We start from the raw sequence: 26,285 nt of genomic DNA, 5'->3' as shown, positions 1-26,285 counted from the left end.
GCGACATAGTCTTGCGAGCATATAACATAATCAACAACACTTTGTCCATTGTGTCTTTTGCATGTGATGCCTCCTGATTTAGGCCACTTTTCCATACCATTGCATATAACCATGTTGTATAGGCAGCATAAGCCTAGTAATTCAGCACCAAAATGATTAATCTTTCCCATGCTATCCTGTGAAGATCTTTCCCATTTTTGTGTCCCTTCTTCTTCGAGCCAAACTGGATCTCTGCTTTCATTGTAACTCTCCTTAAGATTGAGAGTTTGGTTGTTTGCTGTTCTAGCATTGAAATCCCCTATTAACATTATTTCCCCTAAAGAGCTAAAGGCTGTTATGTCTTTTTTTAGCGCAACGAACGAATCTTCTCGATCCAATCTATGTTTTTTATATATTTTTGAGCCTTTTGGAGCGAAGTAACATATAGCCACCCTTGTAGAAATCTGATTCTCTGCTATTTTTATCCAAATATACTGCTTGTTTACATCTTCTTTCTCTAAGTTTACAAATCTGCTCCAAGTTTCTTTTATTAGAACGGTGATGCCTCCATGCCCCTTACCATTATCTATCTTTTCATTCCACAGTGATACCTTCTTATACCCTTCAAAATCTGGAACTCTACATCCATCATGTTCATGAGTCTCGGTAAGCATAATGATGTCATTATCTTTAGCTGTCGGCTCTAACCCAGGTCCTCTTCTCCAAGGATAACCTCTACAGTTCCAGCTAACTATAGTTAAATGTTCCTGAGTGGGCCCGAGTTCCTATTTATTGCGTGTGATTTTGTCGCTGATTTGGGCTTTGCCATCTTGTAGCCACGCCCACTTGCCTTTTCCTCTTGTTGTTTTCACTTTTTCCCATTCCTTCCTCCTTTCTTCTTGCTGAGTTACGGTGAGGTCATCATCAAGATATATGTGTGTGCCTCTAAGAAACTTCCTCTTGCTGAAAATGTTCTTTTTATCTCCTATATTCTTCATTGTCACTCTAACATGTCTATCTTTGCCTCCTCTAATCCATTTTCCGATTCTTTGAGCTTGTATGGTTGTTCCATGCCAGTCTAATTGGTCTTTAAAGAAGTCTTTAACTAAATCCGTTGTTTTCTCCTGTTCTCCATAGTCTCGTAGCCCTTTGACAACGATATTTGTTTCTTTCTCATTTCTTTCTTTTTCCTCTCTAATCTGTCTCCGAACTTGTTTTTCTATGTTGTCAATAGGAGTGTTTGTTGGCCCCTTTACTATGTTGGCCCATGATCTAACTTCTTCAATCTGTTCTCTGAGTTGATTCTCTTTTATTTCCATATTGGCCATGGCATCTTGTATATTTTTCATTTGCGAGTTTTTGTCTGCTTCTATAGCCTCTCCTTCTCCCATAGTACTTGCTGCTGTCCTCTTTTCCCCTACTTCTTTCTTTAACAATATTAATTCATACTCTCCTTTTTCCATATTAAATTGCAATTTTTGAATTTGTTCTCTAAGTGACTTGACCTCCGCTGCCAGCTTCCAGTTATCTTCAGTAACTCTTTTCATTGTGATACTTTCTATTTGGTTCCTCTCCTCAAGTGCCCACACCCTTTCCTTCATAGCTACTAAATCATTCACAAAAATGTCTGGATACCACGTCATAGGTGTCCTTGTGGGGCTGTAATTATTCGGTAGCCCATCATCCACTGTGTCTATCACCTGAGAATTATCTGGCTTCCCTTTACCGTTAATATCTCTGATATTATCAAACTGCTTAATTGTTTTAGAGATTTCAGTCGGCCTCAGACTTTGTTCTCCCTCCCTTGTGCTGTCTGGGGTTTGTGGAATCGGTTTCGGAAGTAAAGCTGCTAACTTCCCTCTTTTTGCATTTTTAAACTTTCGTATCTTTCTCTGCCTAATTATTCTTTCATATTGTTTGGCATTCACATAGATGTAGTTGCCTCCTGTGAGTGGTCCGCTGGCTTGTGATAAGCTCAAAGTGTTTGTGGATAAATTACCATTTGTCCCTCCAAGATTGAATGAACTCGTGTGTCCGGCTGAGGGTTCTGGAATAATGAGGAAGCTCCCTTGATTCCACTTGATGATGTTGCTGTGCATTAAACTATCTCCGTATGTCAGGACCAAGCCACTATTGCCAGAGATGTCGTGTTTCGTAGCTTCTTCCAAACTAGTTTGCTGTTCTGCTGTTATGGGCGCCTTGACTATCTGATTCTCTGCCACCCTGTTACTATCAGATCCTGTGTTATGTAAGGTGGACCCATCAAGTTTTGACTGTTCCTCTCTTATCTTAGGTTGATCAGTCAATGATACTTTTACAAGTATCCTATCTGCAGATGTATCTGTGATTTCCCCGTTTGTTCCGTCCATGAGGACCATATCATTCCCACTGGTGCCTTGTTTATATGTTTTTAATGGTGTTTTACTGTTGTAAACTTACCAATGCCAGGAGAAGAAACAAAGGGAGCCTGAACAGGTGCAAAATCATATGCAAGAGAAAAGGAAAAGGCGTACCTAGGATCTGCCTGTCCGCCTATTGGAGGCACATAATGTTGTCTTCAAATGGAACCGAGCTGGAGCCCACTGAAAGAGAGGGACACCATATCAAGCAAAATCATCGTCTGGAAGCCTGCCAATATCAAAGCCTTTAGTACTGGATGGTCCCACCGGTTGCTAAGACTACCGACCAAACCCTTAAATCTGCCTCTGCACTGATCCCGTGTCTTGTGGACCCCTCAATCAGAATGCTGGACCCCTCAAATTTGTATGTAGACCTTGTTACGTGACAATTCCAATCCCCACAAAAATAATAATAAAGAAGCCATTGGTCACAAATTGGAAGAGATTACAATCAGGGGACAAACCATTAGAGATGTTGGAAATGTGACACCAAGGTGTGAGGCCTATTCTAAAATTTGCAACAACAGTTTAAATCATGAGGCAACATTTATTTCAAATGGAGGTAGTGATGTTGATGATGTTATTCAACTTAGGAATGGGATGACAAGTTTAGTATGCAGGCAGTCTGATTTTGTATCTCATAGAAGCCAAGTTGAAGACTTCTTTGAGCCACTTCTGTCTAAGCATGTGAAGAATCAAGATGGGGTGTTGTTTGATAATTGGAATGGAAGCATGGAGGAGGCTCCCACAACTCTGATTTGGGGCAGCGATAGCTTACACCCTCCTCCTTGTAATATGGTAACTCTTTCACTTGAGAATAGTCATGAAGGCCTATATGCAAGTGGTGGCCATGAAGTTTTCTATGATAATACACTTAAAGGGGTCAAAAATATAACTAGAACACATCATAGTAATTCTGAAGTTCATAACAGCAGTGACACAACTTTGTTACCTCAAGATGTGGCATCCTTTGGTCAAGAAGAGAACAGTGATTTGTATTCTATCTTTCAGGGTACACATGGTGCAAGCATGGGATGCGATGATGGGAATGGTACAAGTCATCATAAGCCTGATTTTGTGTACTTTGGTGTAGATGATATAAAACATTGCTAAAAGTTGAATAAATATTGGTTAGATAGACCTATGCAAGCAGAGATACTTGCTGCCCAAGCAAGACAACATCTCCAAAGAGTCAAAGAATGCCATAATCAGATAGATGATGCAAGGAAACAAAGGGAATCATCCATTAGAACTTTATTTTTTCCAACAGAAGAAGAGGCCAGCGTTGATTTGGATGGAACAAGTAATATAGAGGGTCAGGATTATTTTGGTGAGTTTGCACAAGAGAGTAATCCAGAGATAGGTATTTCAGAGGCATTGGGTTATGAGACTTCATGTCATGATGAGTCTGATTTCTTAGACCATACCCTAGAAATCAGAGTAGTGTGTACTCATAGTGACACTGAATCCCAAGATTGTGATTCGGTTGTATGTGCAAACACATGGGGAGTTGATGAGAGTGAGCATAGTGTGGTGACAACAATTTCATCATTGATAGAGGAGGTGGTCTCAGAGGTACAAAGTTGCAGTACTATAAAGGAGGATACATGCATTAGTGAATGCATACTAGATACTCCTTACAACGATGTATATGACTTTGACACAATACTCTACCATAGCGCAGATTCAGAGGTAGTACACATGCCTGAGAACTATCATTTTCAGACTCCTCATCGCTTGATTAGACAACTCAGGGTTGATGACAGGAGGGTAGACATAGTGGTTGAGCACTTTGATGTCACTCAACAGATGTTATCTACACTCAGTTGGAGTGCTCTTATGACTGATGAGCAGGATAGTGAAGGATTTTCCATGGCAGATTTCCATGCTCTTCATAAGGCTATGGGGATATTGAAGCAGGACTTATACTATCCGTGTTGCGTTTGTGCGCTCCCATCTTCAGAGGATAGAGTTATTGACTATAGGCATCTGACTCGGCAATTTGGGAGGATTGGTTGGTGGGACCAGCAAACGATCCAACATTATGTCAAGCAGTTTCCCACATGGACTATCACATCTATATCACAGAGACTTCATTCGAGATCATGGTTACAAGATGATGTGGGTATTAGCAGACATGATGCTTTGGATGATTATTACTTTCGAGGTGGTATCACAGTGGTTGCGGAGAGATATGTCATGATAGAGGTTTTCAGTTATCCCTGTTTATACTTGATGGATGGGTGTTGGTTCAGATGGTGTTGGAATCCGAGTGTTGTTTTGTTTGACGCCTTGTCTCACAGGGATTCTAGTATGTTACCACCTTGGTTGTGGGAACACTCTCATCCAGTGTGGGATCTTGGTATTATCCTATGCAGTGCATTTGATTGGGTGATCCTTGATGTGTTGCTTCATTTCACACACCTAGGAGTGTATATCAGAGTGGTGCAATAGGAGTTTGTTCATTGCTTGTGGACAAGCAATCTACGGGAAGGGAGGATTGTCATGTCCCCTTCCTAGAGTGGACATCAGAGATGATAGAGTTAGCCTATCAGGGAATCTCGTAGGGTGGCAGTGGTGTTTAGAGACTTCGTCAAGGTATACAATGTTCGGATCTGGAGTTTCAGACAGTAGGAGGGCAATTGAGAGCAATGCCTTAATTGTAGGAGGAGTTTCCTACATTTTAGGAGGTGGAGATGGGTTATAGTCTTGAGTCTCTACAAGATCATTCTATGGTTTCAGTTTCGGGAGATTCTAAGACGTTCCTATTTTTTAGGAGTATCCCTAATTTTGAGGGATGAGACTGTTAGTTATTTCAGAGTATTCAGCATCAATCACAAGAGGTGACGAGTTCAATTTCACCTTGTAGAGGTGTTTTGGCTATCAGTTCGCTATTTGGAAAATATTTTAATATATTTAAATATTCTCCTAAGCATTTTAATAATTTAAATAAGGCAAAGTTATAGCCATTTTGGAGTAATAAAGGGTTTTTTGGCCTCATCTGGGTGAATATCCCTTGGTGTAATAGCTCATTGGAAAGGTCTTGAACTTTTCTAAATATTTCTCTTTTGACTGAGAGCATTTCGGTGAACAAATTTCTTTCTATTGGGAAAAAGGTCATTTTTTGGATACTTGACCACTTTAAAAATGAGAAATATATTATTTTATAACCCAATGCCACATGGGGACACTTTTAGGGTTCGAGCTAAGTTTGGTGGGTTATAAGGACGTAAAGACAAAGTTCGAAGGTATTATTGACATATTACATCTTGGATTTGTGTTTTGGGCTCTGATTGAGCTTTCAACATTTGGGACGCCAACCCCACTTGCTTTGCCTGTTTGGGACGTAGCCCCCAAAACAGTGGTTTGGATTCTTGTAGTCAGAAGCATCTTGGAGATTGTGCATTGTTCTTCTAGAGAACGAAGTACTAAGTCAGAGTTTTAGCTGGGGTTTGGGCATTTTACCCACGTCTGGGCACTTTGCAGCTATACGGCTGCGCCTGGCAGCCATATTCTTTCCCACATGCAGCATTTGACAGCTGGATTTCGGCCGTGGCTTCCTTCTGGTCTCATATTTCACCTTCACGCCTTCAGGCTAGCTTTATTCTTTGTTGTAATCATCTGGATATTATTGTAAATCTTAATATGGTTACATATTAGGCATATATTCAAAAAATCTGCTTGAAATGACTTTGCTTTAAATGTATTTGGAATACATTTTCAGAACTGGTTCATGTTATTGTACTTTTGTTATTACTTATTGAAAAATCATCAAAAATATAAAACAATCAACCCCTTCTGCAACTTCTGTCTAGTTCTGCAAGAAAATTTTAATAAACAGGGAAAACAAATTTAAAAATATAAAATTACAGCAGATCAGCAAAAGAGATCCATCAGGGATCTTTCAATGTCCCCTTTTGGGATCACCTTATACTTTTCTCTTTATTCACAAATTCACAATGAAACAAGAGAAAAAATTAAGTTAGAGATGTAACTCTTCCTCGAATAAGTTGAAACAAGTCAGATAAATATTTGAAGCTTGATTTCTTATATCAAGTTTATCTCTTATGAAATTGAATTCTTCTGAGTATGGTCTATCTCAAAATCTAATTAATACTCTTTTATTGTTGTTCCTTACTTGTTGGGAATGAGATCTTTATATTTTATTGGTGAAAGGGTACGACCTTTCATTAAAATTGAGTCATAACTTTTCATTGTTGCCTTTGAGAAAAATATATTATTCTCCGAACTGCTCTCCTTTGGATGTCCTCCTCGAATTATAATTATTTTTATTATGTTAAAATTGGGTTAGATTTATAAATTTAATTCTCTATAATATATTATCTTAGTATAATATATAATTCTTATAGTTAGAGCCCCCACTTTGTAATAACATTTAATATGATATATGTTTTCCAAGAGAGGGTTCTAATTCTCTTTGATATCTTATAAAATAAAGGGGTGTGACTTTACACCTTTACCATTTCATGTCAAATTGCACAACCCGTCATGCAACCCATCCATTTGGCAGATAACCAAGGGTTTTGATAAAACATGCTGATATATCCCATGCACCCGATTTGGTTCACCACCTCCACATGACATGTTATGGGATCGGTGAAATATGTTCTATTTGATCACTCATGTTACTTTCCAATGCCTGATATGTTAGATTAATATTAAGGACTATAAAACCATTTAACGGAGGCCCGATAATATAATTGCCATAGTTACATCATACAATGTCCAACACAATGATTGACCTACATTATCAAGGAGTGCGAGCACTAGAGGAGATTATGCTAGTACAACAGAAGTAGACAGAAAGATTGAAAAAAGAATTGCCCTACTTCTAAGAAGAGAACCTAAAGGTAAGAAAATCTTTAAATTTTGGACTTGCAATGAATGTGGTCATTATGCTTCTAAGTGTCCTAAGAGAGTAAAGAAGTATAAGAGAATTTTCAAGCCTAGAAAGACTAGAGAATGTCTTTATGCAAATGATGAAGATTTGGAAGCTAGTGTGGAAAGATTCTTGAGTGTAAGTGATAATGAGAGTGATGAACTAGGATTTGTTGCAATTAAGGAAGAAAGTCTTGAAAAAGAATAAATTAGAGAAGAAAAGGCATTAGTTTCTTAAGTTGAAAAGATGAAATCTGATTGGATCATAGATAGTGGTTGTTCACATCATATGATTGGTGATATGAATAAATTTGTTGAGTTCAACAGTTGTGATGGAGGAATTGTCAGAGTTGGAAACAATGCAACTTGTCATATAAAGGGAATATGATCTATAACTATTGATGGTAAAACTAACACTGATGATGTCTATTTTGTTGATGGTCTGACACATAATCTTTTGAGCATTGGATAGTTAGTTGACAAGAGATATTAGTTGTAATTCACAGAGAAGACATGTATTATCAAGGATAAAAAAAATGGTAAGATGATTGATACTAGCACAAGATCAAGAGGTAATGTTTTTTAGTTAAATCCTACAGAGATGACATGCTCGGTTGCTAAAGTTGATGATTGTTGGTTATGGCACAAGAGGTTTTGTCATATAAATTTTGATAACATTGTGAAAGTGAGCACTACACTTGCTGTTAGAAATTTGCCTAAAGTAGTGAAGCCTATCAACATGGTATGCAAGGAATGTGCTATGGCAAAGTAGAAGAAAAGTTCTTTTCCAAGCAAGAAGTTTTCTACATTAGTGAAGTTGGAGATAGTACACACAAACTTGAGTGGTCCTACAAAGACAAGAATGTTCTATGGTGAAAGGTACTTCATGATTCTTGTTGATGATTTTACTAGGATGATGTGGGTAGCATTTCTTAGAGAGAAATCTGAAGAATTTGAGAAGTTTAAGGTGTTTAAGAACAGAGTTGAAAATGAATCTAGATTAAAGATTAAGTGTTTAAGATCTGATAGAGGTGGGGAGTTTACTTCGAATGAGTTATAGATCAATAACAGAGGCCACAAGAGCTATGATGTTTGAGAACAATGTCTCAAAGACATTTTGAAGAGAAGCAGTTAGAATGTTTTTGGCATATGTGGCTAACAAGAAATTCAAAGTGTATCACATGGATGTGAAGTCAGCATTTCTGAATGGAGAACTTGAAGAAGTTTACATTGAGCAACCTGAAGGTTTTCCTTTGACAAAAGGAGATATGGTCTGTAAATTGAAGAAAGCATTGTATAGATTGAAACAAGCACCTAGAGCCTAGTATGCGAGGTTGGATAAATATTTGGCAAAATTGGGATTTACTAAAGGTACTGCAGATAGTATAACCTGTATCTAAAGGAAATTGAGAATGGCTTACTGATCGTTGAAGTATTTGTGGACAACATAATCTTTGGAGGTGATGATGAAGCTAGTGAGGAATTTGCTAGTGAAATGAAAAAGGAATTTGAGATGAGCATGATTGGTGACATGAAGTATTTTAGGGTTTGCAGATTGTGTAGAATAGTGATGGTATTTTCTTAACATAGGCTAAGAATTTGAAAGACTTGTTGAAAAGATTTGGTTTGGAAAGTTGTAAACCTGTTGGTACACCTATGATAATTAGTCATAAGTTATCTAGCAAAGATGAGACACCTACTATTGAGCAGAAGAAGTACAAATCTATGATTGGAGGTTTGCAATATTTGACTCATACAAGATCGGATATAGCTAATATAGTTGGCATTATTCTGAGATTTCAAATTGATCCTAACAAATCACATTATGCAACAGTAAAGAGGAATTTCATATATTTGAAGGGCACATCTGATTTTGGGTTATGGTAGGACAGATCAAATGAGTTTACCTTATGTGCATGTACTGATGTGGATTGGGAAGGCAGTATGGATGACAAAAAGAGTACAAGTGGTGGAGCATTTTTCTTAGGAGGAAGATTGGTTTCTTGGCCAAGCAAGAAAGAAGATTGTATTTCACAAAGTACAACAGAAGTAGATTATGTAGCAGCAACGAATAATTGCAATCAAATCATGTGGATGAAGCAGATGTTGAAGGACATTGGAGTTGAATTTATAGAGCCTGTTATCATACATTGTGATAACACAAGTACAATGATTATGTCTAAGAATCCCGTGTTACATTTTAAGACAAAGAACATATCTATTAAGTATCATGTTTTGAGAGAGAAAGTTGTAGAAAAAAGAGATTAGACTAGAGTATATCAGTACAAAGGAGCAAATAGCAGATATATTTACAAATCCTTTGTTGAAGGATACATTTGAGTACTTGAGAGGTATGCTTGGCATCGTGCCCTATGTACTTCTAATTAAATGATGCAGAGATTGCATCAATCCAGTGGTACAGAGCACTATTATATATTTGGACTGGATGCTTGATGGTTCCTCTATGGGGGAGTATCTATGATTGAGCTAAGTCATAATGGACTCTTGGTAGCTGGTATTTAACAATGTCTTTGGACACTTGCGCTTGTTGAAGACATTTTTGCAGCAAAATTGACATAATGATGCCTTTGTCATTGATGTCAATGGGGGAGAAAATATACATGAAAAACATCTCATGGTACATTGAAATGGGGGAGAAGATGTGTACATGAAAAACATTCAATAGAGAGAATATTGATGTCAATGGGGGAAGTATCTCTATGGGGGAGTAGCACTGATGGATAGTTATTCCTAAGATTCAGATTTGATTGATGAAGAGGATTTGAAAAGAAATTGTACAGCAATAGAGTTATATGTTTGGTATTCATGGAAATTAGATGTTTTTCACCTATGTTGCCAGCAATGCCAAAGAGGGAGATTGTTAGCATGAATGTTGATGATTTTCCTATGGGAGGGTATCCTAGCACTGTTGGAGCATTTGGTAGATTGTTAATATGATTATATGTTGCATTCTTGGCAATGTTTGTTATTGATGTCAACATACCAGTTATTCTGTGAAGAATGGCAAAGTAGCAGACAGAGTTTGAGATCGTGTGGTTCGAAGATTGAAGATGAGTTCAAGCACAGTTGAGGACATATTCTACAGAGTGTCATGATGATGTAGTTAAGTGCACATGCAAAAAGTCAAAGACTAGTGACATTTATTCAAGATTTATTGAATACTGAGTTCTGGCAGAGTTCCTGAGAAGTGGTTTCTGGTAATTAGATTATATCTCCTAACAGGGATAGAATCTGGTCAAGTGCAGTTAGATAGAGGAAGAAGACATGACAATGATGGCATGGTTGATCGCGCAAAGTTCTTGGTTCACTTTACTTTCTAACAAAAATGTGTTCCTTGGCAATAACCAATTCATAATAGCTCTTACATTTTTAAGGTCCTCCAAACCTTCACAAACAAAAGTACACAACTCCATGAAACTTCACTTTTTCAACTAACTACTACTATTCTTTAAATCATTCTAAAACCAAAACCATAGGTGCACTGGGTGTTCATTAATTTTATAAAATATTAAGATATCGTCAAAATAAACAATCATGAACTTAACAAGAAATGGTTTCAGCACTCGTTCATTAGTCCCATAAATGTGCTTGATCCATTTGTCAATCCATTCTACATAAAAGTCCACTTGTATAACCCATGATGTCTTCAATGTCATTTTCCTCTTATCCCTACCTCTAATATTGTTTTGGTAGTATCTACTTTTCAAATCAACTTTCACAAAATACTTGGCTCCACTAAAGCAATCCTTAAATTGGTCATTTGTGATAATATAGTTCTTATATATTATTATCTTATTGATGGTTTGTGAATCCATGGATGTATACATCATTCTCTATCCTTCTTGGTGCTAGTATGGTTGGTATTGCAAATGGATTCAATCTCCAACAGCTCTCGGACTTGTACCTTCACCTCCTCATTTTTCACAAGTGTCATCCTTAATATTACCTTGCTTGGCAAGCTTGATCAAGGAATTAAATCCATGTGGTGATTGTTGCTTCTCATTGGTGAAAACAAATAAATCCCTATAGAGTATATTTTCCTCTAATGAATCCTTTAATTTATGTGGATTTTTTTCCATTTTACCCATCGTCCCAACTTTTGTAGGTTTGAGAATAAAAGCAAAACAAGCTTTTTCTTTCATGTCTATAACTTGAGATAAAGAGCCGTTAGGATTACTACCCACTTCTTCCTCTTTGCCCTTCGATGGACTCAAATGGATATTCCTTTCCACTCATTGTAATAGAGTAGATATTCACCCTACCATCATGTACAACCTTTCTATCAAATGGCCAATGCCTTCCCAACAAAATGTGAGAAGCATCCATAGGCTTAATGTTACATAAAATCTCACATTTATATCAATTCCAATCTGCGAAAACTACTAAATAAGACTCCTTTCCAAGATTTGATTCCTCTATATAGCTACCGAATTTTGTATGGATTTGGCGCTTAATATCATGACCATGTTCCAAATAGAATTCTAATAATAATTAAATACTAATAAATAATGATAATAAAATTAAAGTATTAAAATTAATAATATTAAATTAATTAATTAAATATAATTTATAATGATATATTATTAGATTAAGTATAATATTAATATAATATCAATCAATTTAATATTATATATTAGTGAATATAGTTAAAGAATAATTAATAACAAAATAACTAAAACTTGCACCTAAAAGAGGTGTAGTGGTTACACTTATCGCAATGTAATGTCCCCATTTTTGTCAATATCAGAGTTTCAAGGATTAGCCTATTATTGTGTTCCTCGTAGGCTAATTATTGTGGATAGAGGGTCTTTTGAAGCAGTAACTTGGCTTGGGAGGGTTTTATCTTCTCCACAATTCAGTAAGTTACAGGTCGGTCTTCGTTTGGCTCAGATTGGACTTCGTTTGGGCTTAGTTTTGTGTACTTACTATTTGTGGTAAGTTGGTGTTGATCAAGATGGACCCTTTCTATTTTTGGAAAGTGAATTTGGTCACATGGAGCAATAATAGGTATGACTCTTATTTCAGACGACATATTTAAATGATGAGTATTTTGGGAGTTATTATATTTTTAGTGGTCAAATTATTGTTAAATAATTAAATGACCTATTATAAAGTTATAATTTAACTTTATAATTTCACTTAAGTTGAAGGTTGAGTTATCTTTGGAAAGAGTCATTTATTAATTAGTTAAGCCAAGTCAAGTGAGAGAATTTAATGGATGCTTCTAATTAATGTTGTGTGGTGAAGCTTCTTGAGTGAAGTTACATTTTGACAACAAAAAAGAATCTGGACATTATAAATACAAGTCCATCTATTGAGGAAAGTATGCTTGGATATTTTATTTGCTTTTGATGCCTTTGTGGCTTTTTCTGAAGTTCTAAATTTTGTTGCCCTTGCTGAAGTATAAGAGTTTCGAAGTTAGGTTGTGCATTTAATCCATAGCTGAGGTATTGTGGATTAAAGTTCTGAAATTATTATTAATCTCTCTTGTTGTTTATACTGTGGTTGGGAGATACTATTTATTGCTTGATATTTCCTAGGAGGGTTTTGAATTTCTGAGTTGTGCATCTCGTCTGCTGCTGAGGTATAGTAGATTTGAATCTGAGTATGATAGTATCGAATTGAACATTCTTCCTATTGTAATAACTATGGCTCGGAGGTTATTGCATGCTGAGAATTTATGGTGGATTTATTTGTCACAAGGAGGTTTGAAATTCTGCATATAGACATCTATATTTCAGTGTTGTGGTAAAGCCATTTTTCTACATCCGTTGGGCATGAGTTTCCTTTGTTGATGAGTGGTTTTTGGATCTACAAATTGGTGTTTGTAATCTGCATTCTAGATGTCTGAATTTCCCAGTAGATTGGCATTTGAAATATATTTGCGTCATGTATGTCACTGATATGTAAGTGGGAATTAATAATAAATTTATGATTTGAATTATTTCCTAGAAACTCTTATCTGTGATTTCTACATTTGCTATTCATTGGCATTGTTGCAAACTACAAACTATAAATTATATTATATTCTGAAGGAATTGCAAAATTGCAAGATTAATTTCAAGTGAGTAGGATGGTCTTCATTTAATCTGTAGTGTGAGCCTACCAGGGTTATGACAGTGGTATCAGAGCTTGCTTGCAAAGTGTTTGACGAAATGTCAAACAATTGAATTATAAAAGAATTTGGTGTTTGATGAAGTTATAACCAGTTGGGGTTATTACACACAATATATCTTATTTTTTTGTGTTTTGTCTTTTTTTCTTCTCATTCGTTTTCTTCTGCTCACTTAAGAAAAATATATAGCCTGTATAAACTAAAGAAGTCTCTAAGATGGTCCTTACCTCAAGCCATCAAAAGCATACAATTGCCTGGTAGAAGCTCCAAATATTTGTGGCATAAAAAAAAGAAATAGTTCAAAACCTACGCCAGATCTCAAAAGCAAGTCCAGATATTCTTGATCATTCATTGCAGAACTGATTAAAATTGATTCCATTGATAGTGAGAGTTTTAGAAGAAACTGTTAACAGATGCAAACTGTCTGGGAGCTTCAGAATCCACCTCTCTATGTTTTAGCTGAAAGTCTGCAGCTCTGTTTTCCATCATTCACCTTTGCACTGGTAAAATCATTTTTCGTTCTCCTCCTTGCTTGTAGAAGGCAATCAAATATTAGACCGACTGTTTTCTAATTCTTCATTATGCTAAGAATTAGCTACCACTTTTTATACGCCATTTGTTAATATTATCATACAAAATTATTTATTCTGAACAAATGTTGGATCAACTCCCACCAAGGAAGGAGATGTATATTCATATTGTATTTAGTTCAATAAATGAACAATATACTTGTTCACTGGATAAGAGCTGCAGTACATCAGAGTTATTAGTAGATTGTTAGGAGATGAAATAACAGGAGATTAAGAAAATCTATATTTGCGGACATCTTAAACCATAGATCTACCTAGTAATGCAAAATGAGAGAAATAGATTTGTGAAATAATATATTGGAGAGTACAGATTAGAAAAGACTGGTATTGTCTGTAATTGTTTTGTTATGTTTGTGGATATTCAAATGCCCTATTACTAAGTTGCCTAATCAGTGTCAGAATCAGAATTTGGTATTTAGGTATTGTACACTAGTATATCAACAAAAAAAGAGGGGGTTGGGTGTAAATTAACTTGGATCGTGTCTACAAATGTAATTATATTGTTGAACAATTTTGTCTCAAATATGACAACTCCTTTCTAAGTTCCAACTTGCTCTTTTCATCCATTGAAAGCCCAAACATTCATTTTTAGCTTAATAGTATAAGTGAACACAAACTTGTCCACAATACACCAATATCTTGATTGAGTATGATTGTGCCACTTGAATCACTCTACAAGTCATACGTCAAGTTTCATTTATCATTTATCGTAGATGATTCAATTAAAGTCACAACTTTCTTATGATGTACACAAAGGGTAGGCCCATTAAAATCACATAGTTGCATGAACTACAGTCCTCTTGACTGTTACAATTTATCGATCAGTGATGATTCCATCACAACATGGTTTACCTCCTCTGAATCAATATGATCAAGATCACTGAAGTTTGATGAAACCATATCCTCTATCTGCTCCCTCTCTTTCAAGGTTGCAACTAATTAAATGTCAAATGTCTGGCTCCCTCTTAATCTTAATCTTCCTCTTTCTGTAATAACATTCTTGGTGGAAAAGATCAAGGCAAATAATTCTTATAGTACATATAGAAATACAAATAAGAATGTTAGTATTTTAACTTATGCCATAACAAAAATACTTAGTGATGTATAAAAGTCAGAATATAACTATACTTCATCTTTACTTTGTATATTTTTACAATGAACCTCTTTTATGAATACTTATTTGGACATCAACATCCTTGATTGTCTTTGTCATTGCTAATGTGGTAATTTACATATAACACTAAATTTCTTTCACTCTTCTTCTAAGATATTATATTGATCTCATAAAATATCAATTATTTCTTAAATAAATATTATTTATATAACTGATCTTTATTTAAGAAATTACAATGTTTTATAGGTGTATTCATCTATATATATAATTTATTACCACCAAATACTTGTAATTATAATGTCTCACATAATATTTTATTAAGCATATGGAGGACCATAGAATGAGCATCACCAATAAATCTTTCTTTATTACTTACCTAATATCAGGTTTGTAGTTGATGCCTCTACTTCCTTAAGAACCTCATCCATGTTCTTGTATTAACGATGGTCTTAATCTGGGTTGGGACCCGATGCCTCTATTTCCTTATAAAGATGTGCCTGCATCCATCAAAAACATTGGTCAGTGCGCTAATTAATGGAATCTTCAACTTTGCACCAGAATCATATTGGATCCTTCCCGATTGGTGACTATTGTCTCTTTTATATCAGATGCTGACAAGGAATCAGTTTGTACTTTCTTCTTTTCCTCTCTATTATGTGATTGTTTTATAATGTGCGAATGTCACATCTTCATTGATAGTAGGTCCCTCCTCCATGTATGATTCTTCCTTTGTCTTCTCATTAATGCTTTAATGTATATTTCTTTTCTCTGTTCTCCTACATTCTCATTCGAAGAGCATGCCTATTAATAACTGTAATGATGCTCTTGATAATCTCAAGATAAGTTATTGTTTCAAAACATTTGTTTTATGTCTTCACATTTGCCTAGCTACTCACGGTGAGAGTAATATTTGCATGTATAGTTCTTTTGACTATTGCTGACTTCTACAAAGCCTATTCTGTGTAATACCACAGATTATTGCAAAGCACTTATACTGCATCTGTCTTTTCTATTTCTTTCGATGCTTATGTTATCATTCACCAATGGTGGGTCTCATCCATACGTGGTATAGGATACAATAGTTTATCATTCCCCTTTGGTGTGTTAAGTAATATCTTTCAGGGGTCTTTTATTATGTTTCGTCTGCTCAAACTTATTTATGTCACTTTCAACACGTGTTGAGGTTGGTCTTGGGTTTGCGTACTTTTGTTGAATCTTTTGGGGCTTGAAAAATGCTTCTACCCATTCCAAACAAATTGCTTATCATTCAAGCATTGTTTTATCATGAAACTCCAAAGGCTCGGGCTTCCAAAGTGGCAATCCCATTCCAGTTTAATTGTACACAAGACCTTCAAATTTGCAATTTTTGGTCTCCTTGTCACACAAACAAGTCCACCTAATATAGTAAAAAATGCCCTCTATGAGTCTCAGTGTAAACATGAATTCAACCTTTGTTTTACGTTTCCAAACCCCTTTTTATCAGGACATTGCTTGACGGTATCTACTTTGGATTAATAATGTTATGTACATTATAAATATTCTCAGACATTCTTATTGCTTATAGTCTATTTGAACCAATGCCTTTCAGCCCATCTAAATGCCATTCATCACCTCTCCTTTTCATATGTATTCTTACATTTGCAATTGGCTCTGATGCCATGTAAATTAACTTGGACTGTGTCTACAAATGTAATTATAATGTTGAACAATTTTGTCTCAAATATGACAACTCCTTTCTAAGTTCCAACTTGCTCTTTTCGTCCATTGAAGGCCCAAACATTTATTTTTAGCATAATAGTATAAGTGAACACAAACTTGTCCACAATACGCCAATATCTTGATTGAGTATGATTGTGCCACTTGAATGACTCTACAACTCATACGTCAAGTTTCATTTATCATTTATCGTAGATGGTTCAATTAAAGTCACCACTTTCTTATGATGTACACAAGGGGTAGGCCCATTAAAATCACATAGTTGCATGAATTACAGTCCTCTTGATTGTTACAATTTATCGATCACTGAAGATTCCATCACAACATGTTTTAGTCCATATACATCAACCAAGAAAATGCCTCCAATGGGGTATGAAACATTGGTTAAGGTAATCATTCACCCCTCACAATGTAGAATTCCCACATACTTCATTATTATTAATTTGGACCATAAAATAGTCTAGTCCACTTCCACTTATAGATGAATTATATTCATATTAGGTAGCATATGTAAAGTACCAACCTTCTTTTCCTATAAGAATATCATCAAACATAAAGGAAAAGATCAAGGCAAATAACCCTTATAGTATATGTAGATTTGTAAATAATAAGCAAGTAAATATAATAATCAAAGATAATGAATACTTATCTACACATTAACATTCTTGATACAAGTTGCTCCAATGAAGGTCCATATACATCAACCAAGAAAATGCCTCCAATGGGGTATGAAACATTGGTTAAGTTAATCATTCACCCCAAACAATGTAGATTCCCACATACTTAATTATTATTACTTGAATACACATATATATAGAAACCGCTGATTTACCAATAATAACAATGTATCTCAGATCGAATTTATCCAACTAAAGCTACAACTTTAACACTCCCTCTTAGCTAGGGAGGATTTGTAGAACACCTTGTGCTCTCAAGTATATGAAGAGATATTGACTCAGTATGATATTCCTGGAATGACATATATAAGATATCAACACAAATATATATATTACATATGGAATTTGCTTCAATTCACTATGAGGCTAAATTTCTCAACACTCCCTCTTTAGCAAGGAGAGAATTTTAGCAATACAAGATTTGAATACCACCTTAAGTGTGGTCTATGATAGATTTGAGTTATGGTGTCCGACAAAATCCAGCCTGAAGAACCATAACAAATTGATTTTCATGGTATTTGGCAAAATCCGGCTTAAAGAACCATGATGAGTTGATTATCAAGGTGTCTGGCAAAATCTAGCCCGAAGAACCATGATAAGTTGGTTATCAAGGTATCCGGTAAAATCCAGCCCGAAGAACCATGATAAGTTGGTTATCAAGGTGTTCGGCAAAATTCGGCTCGAAGAACCAAGATAACACTTGCTCCAACGCATTTTGGTGTTAGGAGAGGTCAACTATTGATAAAATCGTCACCTTTTAATAGTTACCTTCTATTCATTATCATAACTTCCGGCACTCCGGGATAGCAACTTAATGTAGTCTGTTATGATAACAGGTCCAGCTATTGATAAGATCGTCACCTTTCATGACATAATTACAACAACATCATGTATTAACTTGCATGATATCCACCATGAACCAAGTCAGAGAGTGGATCCACCATAGCTACTACAAGAGGGTGAACAAGGGTTTTCACCTCAGACTTCTCTCTCATAGAGGAGAGCACATTACAAAGAATTTCACTTAGAATTTCTCCTCATAGAAAAGATATCATCCACAAAGGATTACATCTCAAACTTTCTCCCTCTAAACAATGATCCTGGAAGTCAGGTCCTGTAGTTACTCCCTTTGAGACTCTTCGCCCAAGGATGCCTCTCAAACTCTCTCTGAATTTGATATTAATCTTTCAACCTTCAGTGATAAGTCGTTATTTCCTCATGATGAATATAGGGGTATGCCCATCAAAATCATGGAGTCACATACATGTACTTTTAGACTCCCTCTAAGTATCAATCTTTGAAGCTCATGCATTGCATTTGAAGAAATGTCATACTCCCTCTTAATGTAGAAGGATACTCATAATCTCAATCATCAAAGATATTTGCTTCAAGAGCCTCACAACTTCTTTCAAGCTACTATCATAAGATTGAGTCTACACAATATTAGGTAACATATGTAAAATACAAACCTTCATTTCCTGTAAGAATATCCTAAAACATAAAGGAAAAGATCAAGGCAAATAACCCTTATAGTATGTGTAGAATTATAAATGATAAGCAAGTAAATATAATAATGAAACATAATGAATACTTATCTGCACATCAACGTTCTTGACACAAGTTGCTTTAATGAAGGTCCATATACATCAACCAAGAAAATGCTTCCAATGGGGTATGAAACATTGGTTAGGGTAATCATTCACCCCTCACAATATAGAATTCCCAAATACTTCATTATTATTAATTTGAACCATAAAATAGTCTAGTTCACTTCCACTTGTAGATGAATTATATTCATATTCAATCCTCTTGGGATGATCCTTGTTTGTGTGTGTCAGTCTCCCTCTCAATCTCCCTCTTCTTCTTACTTGGCTCTATAATATGAATTGAAAAGGATTATATTTAGTACAAGTTGATGTTTCTATTCTTCATATGTTTATCTATTTGAGATCTGATCCGAGTAATACCATAAGTGATAGTTAATCTGAATTCTTATATTATAGTCCCTGAGATATGTTCCTTATGCTTATTAAAGGTTCTCATGGTGTCATTTCTCCTATAAGAAATCTTTTTAAATTCATGTATCAATAACTACATAATCTATCTCAAGTCGAGCACTTGATTTTTTTTAAAGTCAGGATAGAGTCTCTCTTTCGATCAGTTCCATCATGATTGTAATTCTCTAACCATCTTGTAACTAGAATATGTCTATTCAATTTTTTTTTTTCCTTTGATCTACATATTCTTTGAGTTGATCTACAAAATTTACTTCTGAATTATTATACCCTATTAGGTGAATCCGCACTTTACAACCTTTGCCTGCCCCAAAACCTCTTTCTATGGTTATATCTCATTCAAATATGAGATGTCACTTTTCAATCTCTTTCTATATTTATATCTGATGCACATTCCTGTCTGAAATCAATGTTTGACAGCAGCAAGGATACAAACAGTTTGTCCAAATATTATTCATAAAACCTTTAGATCTTCCCCTTTGCATTCATCCACAATCTTTCTTTGAATACTGCTGTAGTGGAATTAAATACTCAGATTAAATGCCTAACTTTGGAGCTTTTGTAAGTTCACTATAGCAAAACACTGAAATTCGGAGTCCTTGACCATCTGAAGACACTCATGCTACTCAACAATCACCCCTATACCTTGATAAACCCCTTAGCAAACATAGTTACCCCTCACTACATACAACTATAGTAACGTGTGCTCATTAAAGTTCAATGTGACTTGTGTGACAACATTGTGAAGAAATACAATATAAGAATGAGTGGAAATTTTACATTGTGGGGGAAATAATAGTCAATGTTCCATTTCTACTTGAACCTTATTTAGAGGGGATATGTTCCATTCTCAAATAATCTAAAAAGACAATTTTTGTATCTTCATGTGCAGATAAGTAGTCTTATTTTTGACATTTATCTCTCTTATTTATAATTTCTATACATACTATAAAGGTTATTTACGTTGTTCTTTTCCTTTATGTTTGGAAATGTTCTTACAAGAAAAGAAAGTTGGTATGCTACCAAATATTGTAAAGACTCAACCTAATGATAGTAACTCCAAAGACCCTAAAGATCAAGATGGATAAAATAATGCTCTCATCTTTGATTATTGAAATTATGAGATTCTTCTACATTAAGAGGGAGTATGACACTTCTTCAAAGGCAACACAAGAGCTTAGAAGATTCATACTCAGAGGTAGTCTAGAAATACATGTAGGTAACTACATGATGTTGATGGGCCTACTCCTACATATATCATGAGGAAGTGATGAATTATCACCAAAAAATTGATATCAAATTCAGAGTGAGTTCAATAGGCATCCTTGGGTGAAGAGAGTTTCTAAGGAAGTAACTAGAGGACCTGACTTCCCAAGATCGATGTTCAGAGAGAAATTTGTTGAGATGCAATCCTTTGTGGCTGATATCTTCTCTATAAGGAGAATTTCTACAAGAAATTCTTTATAATGCACTTTCCTCTATGAGAGAGAAGTATGAGGTGAAAACCCTTTGTTCCACCTTCTAGTAGCAGCTATGGTGGGTCCACCCTATGACTTGGTTCATGGTGGATATCATGTGAGTTACTACATGATGTTGTTGTGATTATGTCATGAAAGGTGACAATCTTTTATTGATGTATATATTTAGAGGGGAGCTATTGAAAGGTGACAATCTTATCAATAGCTAGACCTGTTATCATAATGGACTACATTAAGTTGTTATCCCGGTGTGCCGAAAGTTATGATAATGAACATAATGTAATTATTGTAAGGTGACGATCTTATCAATAGTAGACCTATCTCCCAATACCAAAATGTATTGGAGTGAGTGATATCATGGTTCTTCGAGCCAAATTTTGCCAGACTATGAAATTAATTGTTATGGTTCTTCAGGCTAGATCTTGCCAAACACCATAACATAAATTTATTATAGGCCACACTTAAGGTGATGTTTAAACTTATACTAAAGTTATAGAATTTGCTTCAATTCCCTCTTTGCTAAAGAAGAAGTGTTGAGAAATTTAGCCTCATTGTAAATCGAAGCCAATTCCATATGTAATATATGTTATTACATATATGTGTGTGTGTTGATAGATTTATGTTGATATCCTTAAATATGTCATTCTAGGAATATCATACTGAGACGATATCTCTTCATATTCTCAAGAACATAATATGTTCTATATCAATCCTGCCTAACTAAGAGGGAGTGTTAAGTTTGTAGTTATAGTCAATTTGATATGATCATGAGTTTCATTGTTGATGGTAAATCAGTGTTAGACAATATATATATATATATATATATATATATATATATATATATATATATATATATATATATATATATATATATATATATATATATATATATATATATATATTATTACACTAACTGATGATGTTTAAACCTTGAAGACATGTCTCTTCAAGAGACATGTCTCCTCTCATACTTATATGAGATCCAATTCTGCATTTGAAAAATATTGATAAAAATGGCAATATAATTGCATTTGCAGACACGATCCAAGTTAATTTACATTGGGTACTTCAATGGAAAAATAATAATAAATATCTATATCAGAAATTAAATATGTACATTATAAATAAAAGATATATTTTTTTTAAATTAAAGACTGTTGTTATGTTCTTTAATTTAAATAATTTTTTATTTTCTCTCTAGTTATGTGCAATTCATTACAAGGAATAAAAAATATAATCTACCTTTTGACATTGCTAAGTTGCAAAGATTTTTGAGTGGATCCTATAATGATACATTACCCTTTTGGTTGGTAAGAATTTTAGGATGGATGGTTGCTGAAATGTTGAGAGTATGGAGATGATGCTTGTACTTGGACCTTTTACACAATAGCTTCATGTCTTAACCTCTTGACAAATGCTTAATGGCCACATTAAACTCAGTTTTACTTCACAATATTCATTGGTATAGGTACAAGTTAACCATCTATGAAATACCTCTTCACCTACAAAAGGAATTAGTGGATTTCAAATCAAAATTACACAATCATACATTAACACAAAGATGTTGATAGAACTAGAAGAGGAAATGGAAAGGGACTCCATAGAAGGAGCTACCTCTTAATTGTTCCATGAAAGGTAAATCCCAATTTTGGAATCTTCCCACAAAAGAGGAGCAACTAAGGACAGCTTATGTGGATGGGGCCCCATGTAAAATTTGATTTACTTGGGGAGAGACCTATATATATATATATATGAAAAAGCAAAGTGATAATGTTTACACAGTTTCTAGTGCCCGTTCGAGAAGATGACTAGAATTCTGCTGAATGGAAGCCTGCATGTGGTGTAAAGTCAATGTAGGTATTATCTCAAACTTCAAACTATTATGTGACGATTGTAAGTGCAGGTTTCAAAAGCTAAAACCCATCTCACATAAGACTATTTTACAGGAAAAGAGGACCAGTATGTAATAGCTAACAACTGAAAAAAAAACATTTATAGTGGCTACTGGAGAGGTTGAAAGCATAGTTCCTGGACTCTCCGAGTCTTGACAAGTACCAAGTCGAGTCACCCTGGCCAAGTTTCAATGACCCGTGATTCTCCAAAAACTCCACCCAGGAAAAACTCCCCAAAAATCTCTTTTTTTGCCAACTGCTGAGTTTTGGCAAATCTTGCAGATTTTTTGCTAAGTCTTGAGTTTAGTCAACCCTACCGAATGCACACCGAGTCGGAATCTGTGAACTATGGCTGAAAATATGCAGAAGTTGTTTACAATTTTTATTGTCATGGCACTGCTTAAAACAGACAATTGAAAATATGACTGCTTAAATGCAATATATTGCAATGTTCATAGAGATGCATTCCCCCCCGCCTAAGTGTTGCCACCAATGTCCCAAGGACTTGGAGGCGTCAAGGGGTACATCCACATAAGACTGAATAGCCAGCTCCAATTGGTACATAAATATATAGGATATTTTTGAAAAAATAAGAATGCTAAACACCTCTGAAAAGTTGAAAGGGGCGATTGCCCTAGAAAGTTGAGTACACTATATTTAGGTTTAAAATATTTTTTGCTTATAGTTTGTTCAATTTTATTAAAGGTTGTCTTGGAAAATGTTTGTCTTCCCCAAAATTATAAAGTGCACAAACCATTGTAAAACATTGATGCCCAAAAGCCCTTAAAAGCACCAAACATTTCACTTAGAATTATCTTTGGCATGGGCAAAGTCATTCATTTTGGCATCTTAATAGGAAAATCTTTATTTGAGGGGACAATTAATTTAATTGGAAGTAATTAATTATTTGTTAATGAATTCTTTTGTTTGTTATGAATTTGTTTACAAACTATAGACATCTAGAGACATCTTAATAAGGATATCGTAACAAATTTAATGCAAATTTACAACATTCTCTTACTAGATATTAGACATAATCATAAATATAATAGTAGGAACACAAAATAATTTAGTACAAGAAACAAGACCTATGGCTTCTTATGACAAGTAGTTTTTTTGGTACTTGATGGGTTGGTAAGATAATCTACAATACTCTCAAGCCCTCTTTGTATTGCTCTCTCTATTGTAAACATAACATGGGGATTTTGGTAACCCTAATTATCTTCCTACTTGAGAGGTATTCCTTAAATCATGTTTGGATACTTCATTTGAAGCTATCACTTTTGTATTGAGACATTTGTTACACAAACAACATCATTTGATAAATGGTGTACCAATGTGCTATACAAATATATCCAAAAAATAGACTAAAATTTTCAACGATTGATTTTCTACACCTCTACAATGTACCCATTGCACACTAAGATGTGATTGTTAGTTTATTCATTTATGAGAAAATGTGACATGAAGAAGATAAGCATGTGTTCATAGTTTTTCATATTAATTAAAACTAATTCTTTTAGTATTCTACTCATTGAGTTGATATAATTAACATTTATTAAACTTTTTTTTAATAAGAAGGATAATATATACTTGAAAATATATTACAAGATTTTTAATTTTAAAAATATTTGTGTTTAAAAAGAAAAGAAATTTGAAATTTGTTAAAAAACCAATAAAATGATCAATTTAGGACATAAAGTTATATGCCTTAAGTAATTTGTCTTTATATGTTTTGCACACTGAAAATGTATTTTGTTAAATCTGAAATATGTGTAGCACAAGAATGCCTTTTGGGAGAAATTGAAATTTGATTTATTAGTATTGTATTGTGAATTAGAACAATGTTTAAAATAATCAAATTTTCACTCATATAACTCAATAGAAAAAGTGATTAGACTACTAGAATTTAGAAAAAGCAACATAAAATTATCATTTCTAAATTATGTCACGGTTCTATATTTTTGCATTTGAAAAGTCCCTCAATTTTTAAATATAAACCAATAATTATTACATTTTAGTATTTGGACATAGAATTAGTTTTAAGGCGTAGCATTATTCATTGTTTTTATATTTTATTTCTCTTGAGATTTTAACGTTGTAAATTGAACTTATTTGTATGCATGCACATTCTAGGGAGTGGCTTAGAGATGGAGAGCAAGATTTAGTACAAAGATTCGACCCTTCTGGTAGTTTGGATACAATTGGCTTCTTTATTGCAAAATTCAAGGTCAAGGAGAAGAATAGCAATTAATGACGTCGTTTCTTTCTCACTATAATCATTTTTTGTCGAGGAAAATCTATTTCACTTGAATATCATTTTGAGCAAGTCACTATTGTTCAAATGACTACTAAAGATACTTTTTGTACACATTATAAATTGGGAATATTTATAATGTTCACTTTTTCTCTCTTTTCAACATTTTAAAGTCATAAATATTCACAATAAATGGGAAAATGTGTAAGGTAATCTTAGTATGTTATAAAGCACATACACATGCATATAGCAAGAGCTTTGATTGAGCTAGTCCTTGCCTTGTGTGAGTGTTAGAAAGAGGATGAAGTAGGTGCAAGTTTGTGTTTATAATTGTTTAGGTTTAGGATGTAATTTGTGAGTGTAATTTAATTGTGGATGTTAGATATTTTTGAGTTTCTCACCACCTAATTTAAGTTGTACTATATTTATTCTTAATGTAGAATAAAAGCTAAAAATTAAATCTAAATTGTAATATAAAACGTAGAACAAATACTTTAAAAATCCAAAAAGAAAAAAGAAAATTCAACGCTTTAAATATAATTTTTTGCCTTGGGGTATTCTTCTTCAACGATGCTACTAATTTTTTTAATACATTTCATGTTACATTCTCATAACCCAACTATTGATTAATTGCGCGACAAATTCACAGAAAGAAACTCTCTAATTTATAGCAATCAATAATGGCTATATTAGATCTCAAATACCTTCTTTGAAACTCTTTAGTGTATGTGTTAACATCAAGATCCTTTTGTCTCAAATTTTGCCTCTTTCTATGAAATTAGATCTCATAATCTTCAGGTATGTAAGTTTCTTTGATCTTGGCAACCATCCATTTCCAAGTAGCACTAAGATTCTTGCCTTCCTTCTCTTTATCTATTTGAATACACTTCCACCATGTTAAGGAAGACCCTCTCAATCTTGACTTGGCCACCTTCACCTTCTATGCCTTACTCACACCTACACATTCAAAGTAGTTTTCTAGACCCTCTATCCACTCCATGACCATAGCAAGTTCCATCTTGCCACTAAATAAGGGTACTCCTAGTGTTTTTCTTCCCAAATCCTTTATTTCCTTAAAGAAGTGTTCCTGCAATACAAGGTCTGGTTCAGGCACCTCATCCTTTGTTGCTATT

At 34.5% G+C, this 26,285-nt stretch overlaps 1 protein-coding gene across 2 annotated transcripts in view; it reads left to right on the top strand.

The window, feature by feature from the left end:
• Positions 1–25,418, top strand: part of LOC149578640 (NOL1/NOP2/sun family protein) — a 193,613-nt gene extending 168,195 nt beyond the window's left edge. For both annotated transcript variants that reach the window (XM_089830592.1, XM_089830599.1), the window contains one exon: positions 25,032–25,418. In XM_089830592.1, the coding sequence (XP_089686718.1) occupies positions 25,032–25,149 (118 nt within the window). In that variant the 3' untranslated portion in view covers positions 25,150–25,418. The remainder of the gene's footprint in view (positions 1–25,031) is intronic.
• Positions 25,419–26,285: the final 867 nt, after the last annotated feature.

This window comes from Cupressus sempervirens, chromosome 1, assembly GCF_028749045.1.
Source record: "Cupressus sempervirens isolate cs-2001-9-10 chromosome 1, ASM2874904v1, whole genome shotgun sequence".
Taxonomy (NCBI): domain Eukaryota; kingdom Viridiplantae; phylum Streptophyta; class Pinopsida; order Cupressales; family Cupressaceae; genus Cupressus; species Cupressus sempervirens.
This window is presented reverse-complemented; position numbering and strand designations above follow the sequence as displayed.